An 11637-nucleotide genomic window follows, 5' to 3' on the forward strand; every position below is an offset into this window, starting at 1 on the left:
AAATCTACATTAACATGAATTCAACACACTTTAGTAACAGATAAAGAGGCAGAAGATGTGTTTCAGTCATCAATGCACACATTCAGCAACACACAGGAGCTGAGTTTCATTCACAACACCTGTCCCATCAACCAGGAATCAGAATCAGAAATACTTGAATAATCCCAGGGTCCTTTTGTTAAGGACTCCATCTGTAATAGAGTGACTATATTGTTTGATACAACACAATGTCATACAATATATATAATTAGGGGCAGAGGTGTAGCCAGAAGATTTTTATACGGGTGGCCAGGCAATAACCAATGTAGACTGAGGGGTGGCCAAAGTGGATCGGCACCAGAACCTCAGGGTCAATCTACACTGTTCCAACAGGAAAATTCATGAGCAAAACGTCCATATTTTCAAAATAAAGATTAACTATACTTACCTACAGCCTTTGCAAACAAAAAGACGCATATATTTAAACATCCATGGTGTTTAAATTAAAGGTATAATGGATAAAATTCTTTTAGGTTTGAGTGCTGGGACAAACATCTTTCCCATTGTCATTACTTACCTACTTTTATCAATAATACTTCAGCATAAAATTGATATTTACATGTACTAATATCTACATGAATTGATTATTTAATACATTTTTATTAAATACTTATTTATCTATGATTTCACTAAAGACTCTCAAGTCCTAGATGACTTGCAGAGACAAATCCTTTTCTCTTAACCCATATAACACAAAATCTAGCTCTGAAAAGAGCTTGACTTCTGTATTTATCATATTTAATGTTAATATATTGATGAGCATAATTAACCACAGGGTTTTTTGTTGTCAGGGAATATATGAAAATTTTTAATCTTTTGAATATTCCATTGGGGGTATCACTGCTGCCACCAGTGGTGGTTCTAGACCAAATGTACCAGGGGGCCAGGAGGGGGCCAGCCTGTTTTCATGGGGGGACAGAAAAGCATGAAATAAAAAAAAAAGGACAAGGGATTCAAATATATGAAGAGAGCTGCATGAAGTGAAATTTCTATTCAAATAGGTTTAATTAAGATCCTATTTCTTATTAGGTCAATATACATTCATAATTTTGTAATTTTACATATTTTTGACTTAATGTTAGTCAAAATTATCATTTTTTAGAATAAAATATGAATTAGAACTCGAGAAAAACTGAAAAATTCAGCTGTAAAAATAAAGCATTTTTTTTTTTACATTTTTTTTTTTGTTGAAAAAAACATTTTACAGATGAAAACTGAGATCCTATCTCAACACCACTGAAGCTATCACCTTATTGTATTTAAATAGTAAAACAGAATTTGTAAAGAAAAAAAATGAAATAAAGCCAATGGACCTATCAGTAACCCTGTATGTTCCAGTACACATATTATGAGTATTATGTCTTCAGTACAGGGGCCATAACAGAGGCCAAGACATAATCTACAAGGGCACTGGACCCCGTTGGCCCCTGTCTAGAACCGCCCATGGCTGCCACTGTGTGTATTAGAGGGGAAAAATGGTAGGGGTGGCCACAGATTGGCTAAGGCCATGGCCACCCCCCGCCCCCCAACTAGCTCCGTCCCTGATTAGGGGGTCCCTGCTCCATTCACCATTATTTTTGGGGTCCCTGGCCTGGAAAACGTTGAAGACCCCTGAATAATCTATAGAAAACATGATTTCCAATAGACAAGAAGTAGACTAACACATAACTTCAACTTGATGGTTTTGCTGACATATTGCTCCAGATTTTAATTTGGATCCTTTGGAAATAAGAGTCGTAGCGTCATTTACGATTACTCACTGCTGACTTTGCGTGTAGTGTGAATTTTAATAGGGCCTGAGGTGAGCTCCCCTCAGCCCAGAGGAGGCTGACAGGGAGGAGGAGGGACGTCCACAGCATCCTCTGCCTATTTGGTCAAGCTCCATATTCAAAGCTGAGAAACGGTCGGAAATGTGTAAATAGAGTCACTCCAACGGACGCCATATGTGAGTACAAGGCTAAAAACCTTTAAATTAATAATTTTATTACATATTTGTTTTATTGTTACTTATTTTACAGTAGAGGATTTAAATAAATATTTAAAAATAGGTTGAACTGGAGGTGATGGGTTTTATTTTGAAAGGAAGAACCGGAAATGGTGCTTGTATTCCTGCGTGCTTTATGCTCCGGTCCCCCCTCTCTCTCTCTGCCGCCTCTATCCGTCTCCAAACGGTCGGCTCGCGGGGAACCCAGCAGGATGCCACGGGGGAGCGCTCCGACCCTCGCCGCCTCCTGACGTCCCGCCTCGCTCACGGCCACTCTCATGGGCATTTTATCGACCCTCTTCTCTCCGCCTGGACATTTTCGGAAGCCGCGGAATGAAGCGCATGAACGTGAGCAACAAAAGTGCATCCTCGCTGTTGTGCCTGCCTCCAGCATCACTAGTAGAGACCCCTACTTATCCGTGGATGCGGTGCCTCTGTGGTCCCACTATCACGCGTCCTTGTTTTGAGGATTTAATGTAGGGTTGGACTTCTTGTCTTCTTTTTTTATTTTACTCTTGTCCTTTTTCCCTTCGAGGTTTTCCATCTCTGAAACAAAAGATTTCAAGATAAAGAAACTCCGGGAAAACCAGCGAGCACCTCACTTGGCATCTGGAATAACCTTTCTTAGCGGTTATTCGCCTCATCAAGCATCTTCTCTCTCTCTGGGGTGGGGAACCCGACTGATGCTTGCTTTTGCTCGTCTGTTCCGACTTCTGTATCGTCTCGTTTTTGTCTGTTTTGTCCCCACAGTGGCATGAAAATTCATGAATGCGTCCAAGGACATGTTTGCAAATTACGCATGCACCGTGGCGGTATAGTAGGCTGTGCGTAAGCTCCTTTTTTTTTATTATAATGAATGCCTTAACTGATTCATTCAGTCTCATTCTTGTGTTTTTTTGGAGCAGATTTGGCAGATTTATTCTAACTTGACTGATTTGTTTGTGCGCGCGCGTTAATGGGGGTTACGGCATATGGCATGACCTGTAGATGTTTTATATTTTATTGAAAAAGAAATAAAAAACAGGATTTTATTAAGAATCTGCTTCCAAAAAGTACAAATATTCATCATGAGATTAAAAATTGACATGTAAAATATAAGCATTTGGCTTGTTTTAACGCCCCATTAAATGCGCGCGTGTGGATCAGAGGGAATCTGCGCGTAAATTCATGTCCAGCTATATGAGTAAGGAACATGTGTGTGTGTGTGCGTGCAGCCACGCTGGAAGTCGCCTCCCATGTGGCCGTCGGGAGTGGGGAGCAGGCAGCCATGCCCGCGGGAGTCCGCGATGCGCAGGGCGGCCATCAGCGGCAACATCAACGCCCTGCCGCCGCACCACGTCCCCACCGGCCGCAGCGTGCGGGTCTTCATCTGCGCCAACCCCGATGGTAAGACCCGACGGCGTGACACCTGCTGCTCAATCCAGTGGATCCCACGGATACCCTCATCATTCAATTCAGAAATACACGATCCCAAAGGGATATTAAACACTGCAGCTCAATTTTATTTTATCTTTCAGCTGGTTCTTGTATATTTAGACACCAAAGCCATTAGAATACCTTGCAGAAATATCTGCAAGAGACTTCTTGAACTGTCTGCCATTAACTTTAACATGTTTTAGGCCATTAAGCAAGAAAAAATATAGTGCAAAGTAAAAGTAAATCTATTTATTTTGATGCCTTGAGGTAAAACCCACTGGAACAGTTTTGTCCATAAGCCCAGACAACAGTCTTTAGTCCATCTTATGAGAATGCAGACTGTCACATAAATTTGTCCCACCTTAACTAAAAGGAAAGAGCGTTGTGCACTATATAGATCTAGCTTTTATGGAAGAGCAGCCTGAAATAATTCATTCTTAAGCACCATTCCTGTGACTGCAACTTCTCCTTAATATTAGGTCAGCATTAACTCTTCTCCTTGCCAAAGAAGTTAGTTAAACAGACTGATCACCTCCATGCCTTTTGCAATTTCCTTCTGGTGGTCTGTCCTGTGGTCATGAATTGTGGTGGGAAAAGACTGAGGAGTCAACAGGATGTTAGGGTTAAAATAAGATTAATGCATGGGCATGGAGGATACCAGGATGACACCAATGAGATGGAAACAGGATGACAGAGGACCAGTCTTTCAGATATTTGAAATCACAGAAATTTTTAGCCAACTTTTTTTTTTATTTAAAGGAAGGTGGTACAAAATAAAAAATAGCAGTTTGCAAAAAATCCAAGATTTGGAGGAACGTTTAGGCAAAGAGGCAGAAGAACTTTTTAAAATCTACATTTAATATGCTCTGTGTGGCAGGAAACTAACACCGCATCCTCTTCCCTCGTCCCCTTGAGCACAGCGTCGTTACACTGAAACATTGCGGCGGTGGCATAATGCTGTGTGGATGTTTCAGCTAATGGGAAGATGGATGAAGGTTAAGGCTGCAGAAGATTTCAGACTAGGATAGAGGTTAGAATAGAGGGATAGCAGCACCAAACATGCAGCCACAGCTAGACTGGAATGGATTAAATAGAGTCAAACTGGATATTTAAATGCAATAAAAAAAAATCTGAGAACTGGTGTTTATCTTCATCTGATCTCAGTGAGCTATTTTCGCGAAGATGAATGACAAGCGTTTCGGTCTCTAGCTGTGCTAAAGCTGCACAATAACAAAACAGCTTGCAGCTGGGGTTCATTAAAAAGCAGCTTCTACAAAGAAATGAAAGCATACTTTTTTTTCTAAAAGATAGTGATTTAAAAAATATTAAAAAAATTCCGTTTATGCATACTTATGCTTAAAGGTAATAGCCACAAGTTAAACTCCTCCCAGGGCTGTAATCAATGCGCTCGTTCCATTATTTGCCAGCTGGTTGCCAGGTCCGCTAATGCTAGCCTTTCTTTCGCATTACTTAAGATCAACGAACATTTACTGACCACTTTAGAAGAAAAGCAGCAACCTCATTGTGGCTTCTGAGCCCCTTTTTGCCCTTAAGTCTGAAAAGGTTGACTGATGTTCACCTTCGTTTTGTTTTTTTTTGATTTAATCTGAGAAATGCGAAAAAATAAAAAAGCCATGGAGCTACTAGAAAATGGCAACATCTGAGCTCCATCTCACATGACTATATCTACTGGTGCAAAATTAAGATTTAAATGTTGATATAAAGTATTTTTGACTAATGCTGCAACTAATGATTATTTTGCAAATACGATTAATTAATTGATAATCAAATAGCCAAAGGTTGCCTTGAAGACAATTTTTATGAAATAAACCAGGTGAAACTAAAACGTTTCCACTTGAGGAATTCTGGATAGAGCACATAGACAAAAAAGTTTTTGTTTTCTTAAATGCAAAATGTTTATATATTTCATTGCAATTTTTATATAATTACTGCTCTAAGTGGTATAAAAGCATATTTTACAGTCTCTATACTCTACTTAACAGTGGATCGATTACTAAATTAGTTGGCAATTATTTCAATAATCGATTAATTTGATTAGTTGTTTCAGCTCTATTTTGGATCGTTCAAAATTTACAACAAAGACAATCAATATATTAAAATTTTATTCCACATGTTTTGCAAATGTATTCTTTTTTTTTTTAAACAACATTTTGATGAAAAAGTTGTAGCTATGACCTTTAAGGTAAGTGTATATAGACATTGTTATCCCCAAAGGTTTTGCCCTGTGCAGCTTTTAGCAGCCTCTCAAGTGTGTTATTAAAAAAACGTGTGCAAATAATACACTCTTCAATAATTTGACTTCTGATATACAATATATAACGACGGAGAAGAAACAATTGTCATATGTTTCCTTAAGTTGCTTTTTTACGAATGCCTCACTTTGATTCACATAGCACTAAGGGGTAGCCCTAGCCACTTATCTACTTTGTACTAAAAACAATAACGCAATCATTTTTGGCATTTACTTGATCATATTTAGTTACTTTAGCACATTATTTTTTTTTCATTTAGGAGGGTAGGACATGAAACAATTGTGTTAAAATAACTAAATATGCTTAAGTAAATGCCAAAAGCGATGCATTATTTGTTTCAGTGCAGTAAGAGATACTGGGAGGAAAGAAGAAGAGAAAAAAAATAAGGTTGTGAGCTTTTTTCCAATAAAGCATGTGACATAGCAGATTGCTTTCAGTACAGATTGGTTGGTGTGAGCAGAGTGTAAGACACTCGGGTCGCAGAGGAGACACCCAGTTGCAGCTCTGGATTTGAATTTGCCCTCTGGGCGAGGGGGTAAAAATAGTCTCGGTAAAACTGGAGTAAACAAGGCAGGAGAAGTAGAGTAGGCTACAAAAGAGAGTGAGGACCAGAGAGGAGGGTGGTGGTTGCTGTCATTGATGCATCTCCATCAGTCGCGTCGCCTGCACTGAAGGAACACATGAACTTACCTGAGATGATAGCGCTGAATGGAGCCGGCCAATGTTTGGCCACCTGTGGCTTGATCGGTGAAGGAGAGCTTCCTGTGTCGACGGGTATCTAACAATCCAATCTGTATGTGGCTGGAAACCGGATGAGTGAGGGAGGGTTACTGGGAGTAAATCCTTTAACAGCGTCGACACAAATGGAAAGATAAACATCTTAGCCGGAAACACAGAGATCTCAAATTTCTCTATTTCCAATGCAGGGAGGCGGAGATAACCATTGCAATGCTCCAGTACATTAAGTCATACAGTAGTATTAAGATTCTCCCACTGCGTTAAATCTTTAGTTATAATCGCAAGCAGCCGCTCCTGGTATTACTTTAGATTGTTTTATTTCTTTGCAGCTTTGTCAGTTACGTACAGCTTCATAAAGTGTTCAGAAACATTTCAGAGTAACAGATTTGCCCTTTTAGTAGTAGATTGAATTCCTATTTAACAAACCAACCCCCATCGTTGATTAATAAGATAACCCCTTCTGTGTCATGGGTCCTTCTGCATAGCTTGTTTCCTTATGTTCACTAGGGGGGGCTGTCCATGTACTTATTTAACATGGTACAGTACATCTGAGGGAAAACATGCTCTAATCTAAGGTCAGTGACCCGGATCAGTTCACATTCAGATGCTGTTTTGAGGTCATATTTTCACCCCTCTCAGCTGTTCTGCACCATATCGGGATTTAAAACCCAAAACAAATCAAGTTGAATCTTTTTTTACAAACACAAAAACACACCATCTGTAAATAGCTTGAAAATATTATTAGAGATATTTATTAGTAATATTTTTTTTCATAAAAGTAACAAGTAGGTGGATTCACAGCATTTTAGAATACTGGATCTACCAAATACAAAACAATTTCAATTTGGTGAAACTAATTAGCATGATTAGTGGAGGATCCGTTTTCCAGGACAGATCAGGAACAGAAGAGCGATTAAGCAGAAAGGATTTAAAGACATTTATTTTCTAAGAAATAAATGATTAACCTATTATACATTGTAGTCTAGTACGCAAATTCATTATAGGAAGAGAAAAAATAATAATTTTGGTCTTTTTAATAAAGTACAGTGGAAGGTGGATATATTCTGGCTGCATATGTTCAATGAGCTGATGGTACGGATCATGCTACCAGATAGTGACAATGCCAACTCAATGCAGAAAGGGATTAAGGGCATAGAGGCTTTACAAAATGTGAAACAATTTGTCCCTTTTATGTGTATAAAGGGAAAGTAGATTATCCTTAATTGTAGAACTAAGTAAACTCGTTCCCTGCGAGTGTTTTTTTTTCCACAACTTTTTTTCTATAGAATCTCGTTTTTGCAGATATTTAACGTCAAACTGTCATTTTTTTAGGACATTTTTCGCTCTCTCAGATCATTGTGGAGAGATGTTGCTACTTTATCTGAGCTTATTTGGACCAACGGCCCCATGTTTGACTCTATTTTGTCTGCTTTGGGTTCTTCCAAACTACAAACAGTACATCTTATGTTTGTTTTTCTTTTTCTAACCTCTCATGCATTTAATGTGTATTTAATGCATTCTCCAAGCATGACGCTGTCACTGTTAAGTTATATATGTTTCTTTAGGAGAACTTGATTTGTATTTGCATTTTATTTAGATATATTGAGATTAAATGATGTTAACATAAATGAATTCCACATGCAGGTTTTTATTCGTATCGATTTCTAAAATCATGCAATTTACCCTCAAATTTACAATGATGCCTGACTTTGAGTTGATCTAACAGATCGCGATAAAAGAAACACTAAGGTTTGTGTCTGTAACATAGCAAAATGTAAAAAAAAATGTAAATGGGTATAATTATTTTTAAGTTTCTTTATGCGTATAGCCACGGTTGATCGTTTAAAACCCCCTTAGATGTTGTTGCCACAGTACCTAGACAGTACCAACAAACCAGGGAAATGGTTTGTTTGGGTGGGTTTTATTAGATGGATTGTGCAGCTCACTGGTCGATTATCTACAAACACTTGTGTGCTCATGGATCCATATTAGGGCAGCACCTTGCTCAAGTCACCTTGGGGAATAGGCTGTTGAAGTAGTAGCATGCATTCAAATAGAGCGCTATCTCCTAAGCGGTTTAAATTTGAATTCAGAAAAGGTCTTTGAAGCAAAAATGCATGAAATCTATCCTCTAACTCATCACTGTCAGAGCTATAGTGAAGGGAGTACAAATTCACTAATCACCTCGTGGCATGCGATTGTTCCTGCTGTTCACATTTACCTTTTCTTCTTGCCCAATAGATTCTGTCAAGGCTCCTTAATGATCTGTTTCTTTGCAATGAATCTAGTGAAACTATGTCAGATGTCTCGCACTGCTTTTTAATCAAGTGCTTCACTGGGGAGTTGTTGAAAGTTGGACCTATGGACCTGCTTGTCCCCATTAGGTGCAGTGAAAATATTGGCGTTTGCTGGATTCCCCTGTCTGTTTGTCTCTGCTCTCCCGACCGAGGGGACAGAAGACTCGCATTGATTAGTCTGGCATCAGCTTTTACTGATGCCAGACTAGATGTAGAGTAAGATGCTGCCATTTGTAAAAACTAACGGTGCAACTGTGAATGACTCGAATGTTTAAAAAAAAATGTATGATGCTTATAGAAATCCATCCATCAGTCTTCTACAGCTTGTCTGTCAGAGTCAATGGGGTCTGGGGCTTTTCTACAGCAGTCTAGGGGCGAAAGGCAGTGTACACTGTAGAGAGGTCACCATACTTAAAGAAATATTTAGATTTATTCAAAAATCTAAAGTACTACCTGCCATTGGAGTGACTCACTTTCTGCTCAAACGGTTGAATCCTGTTCTCTCTATATCGACCTATATTATTCAGTTTTCAGAACCCGACTAACTTTCTAACAATCACCAGCACTCCTTCTGTTGAGTGAGTTCATCCAGACCTCTTAAACTTCTGGCTTCCTGTAAGATCCAGAACAGATTCCCAAGGTTTATCTTTTTTATTTTTTTTTTATTTTTTATTTTTTTTGCTCATGCCTCAATTTCTCTCTAATCCTCTGTGCCTCAGCACCGCTTACACGGAAATTCTCCTCTTCTGTTTCTCTCTCTCTACCATCTGCTCGCCCAGCCACCAAGGGCTTTAGAGCTTGAGGTAATGTGGACCCTTGTCCTCAGAAATCCCTCACAAATGTATATAAGGTTGCTTATAGATAGGTTCATGCACAATACCCTTGAGAATTTACTATTACTACATGTGGGCATAATCTCAAAGCAATCACCTATTTCATTGTTAACCTTCTAATATATAAGTTATATACAGGCTGGAGATTATTATCTAATTAATTTAATTATTTAAGTACGGTAATTGAGGTTCTATTTTTTACAGTTATAAAATGGACAGAAATCTTTCGGCCTCATAAAATCAACAAGCTTTTGTCTTTTAATGCCCGACTAGTTGCATTAGAGGCAGCAGCTGGAACCCACTGAACTTCCTATAATGCATGTTTTTGTTGGGTAGACTGAGTATTGCACGCAGTCACTTTTCTGATTAGCTAATCTGATACAAAGTTAGAGGCAGTGACACGAGGGAACTCCTGTGATTTTACATTCCCCCCATGCTGTTAAAGCTGATGCACGTAGTGTCACTGTAAGCCCCAGTGGGTTTGCTCCTTCTTCATTATACCTTATTAACATAAGCTGTAAGGTTCCCTTGTGGCCAGGATATCCAAGAACATCTGACCCCTTTGACTTGAGGCTATTCCAGGTCATTTGTTATTGATTATGCATCTGTTTACCCACATAGGTTCATTTCAGTGGAGGGTTTGGAGCTCTAAATTAGGCTTTTTGATGCAACAGCAACTCCTGTTACTGAAAAATGAAGTATGATCCCTGATTACGATCCTCCCTGTTATGTCTGATCTTTCTGTATTGTGACGATACATGGGTCAACCTGACAATCACAATTTGGCTCTCTTCCTTTTGGAAAAAAAGCTGGATCAGACCCCCTTTCAAGCTGTTTAGCCTCTGTCCCACCACTGCTGGGTGTCGGTTACGCCATAATGTTGGGTTAGTGTTGATGATGTCACCAGTGCGACATAATCAGGAAAGTAAACAATGGATTAGCAACATTAAAGGAAGCCAGTGCATTGATGTTCGTACATTGCAGTCAGTAAATGGGCCGGACTAATGTAGGGCCTTTTTAAGTCAGGGGGCTCCAGAGAACTTTACATGAAATTCATTCATTTATGGTGGCAAGCTGCCAGAGATGGCAAAAGTACTCACTTTCCGTAAATACTCTGGTAAAAGTGGAAGTACTGATTAAACTTCTTTACTCAAGTAAAAGTAACAAAGTACAGGCTTGTAAATTTACTTAAAGTATAAAAGTAAAAGTAGAAACCACTTTTTTCATGCCGTTGCCTACATTTTAAATGGATGTCTGCCAATAGGACTAGATCTCCGTTGTGTTCATTTTCAATCATCTCGTCGTCCATACTACTATGCTAACGCCACCGCCACCAAGCTGCAATGATTTGCCGCGAATGAATACCGCAGAATCCGTCGATTCATCTTGTAGTGGTGCGTCAAATGCAACGTAGATTCCCATTCAATTACATTGAATTTGGTATTGATGACGTGAAAAATAATAACGGTAACTCCATTGAAATGATTCAAAACTAAAGTAACGAGCCAATTTTTTAAAATGTAAGGAGTAGAAAAGTAGAAAGTACAGATATTTGTGTAAAAATGTAAGGAGTAGAAGTAAAAAGTCGCCATAAAAATAAGTAGTAAAGTAAAAATATCAGAAAAATCTACTTGAGTACAGTAACGAAGTATTTGTACTTCGTTACTTTCCATCTCTGCAAGCTGCATTGTAGACACAGCTTTCCAGGGGCACACTGACAAAAGCTGCTGTAAACAGACACTACTGGGCCTTGACCACCATCAGCAGGTAATGCAGGGGACGTGTCTTGGACATAATGTCTAAGACAAGCCAATCCTTGATCCAAACTCACAAACCCTTCTTTTTGGGGTCGAATTCCTGCATTTTATGCAAAAGCTTCCAATGTTAATTAAATACATATTTAATCAGTAGTTATATGAACAGAAAGACAAACTGTACTTTTTAGAATTGGATTGTGCAGAAGAGTTATGGTTATTTTTTGCCATCTGTCAGCCACAATTGTATTTTTCCTCCCTCCCTTGAAATAAGAGGTTTCAATTTCTTTTCCTTTTTAAACA

General features: G+C 38.8%; 1 protein-coding gene across 2 annotated transcripts in view; it reads left to right on the forward strand.

The window, feature by feature from the left end:
• The first annotated feature begins 2184 nt into the window (after window positions 1-2184).
• The window catches only part of nwd2 (NACHT and WD repeat domain containing 2), a 73631-nt gene continuing 64178 nt past the window's right edge, over window positions 2185-11637 (forward strand). Inside the window, exons 1-2 of one of the 2 annotated variants that reach the window (XM_015379543.1) lie at window positions 2185-2847; window positions 3238-3409. In XM_015379543.1, coding sequence (XP_015235029.1) covers window positions 3259-3409 — 151 coding nt within the window. In that variant the 5' untranslated portion in view covers window positions 2185-2847; window positions 3238-3258. The remainder of the gene's footprint in view (window positions 2848-3237; window positions 3410-11637) is intronic. The other variant, XM_015379542.1, reaches the window with a different exon arrangement.

The sequence above is a fragment of the Cyprinodon variegatus genome, unplaced genomic scaffold (genome assembly GCF_000732505.1).
Source record: "Cyprinodon variegatus isolate N-32 unplaced genomic scaffold, C_variegatus-1.0 Scaffold193, whole genome shotgun sequence".
Lineage (NCBI taxonomy): Eukaryota > Metazoa > Chordata > Actinopteri > Cyprinodontiformes > Cyprinodontidae > Cyprinodon > Cyprinodon variegatus.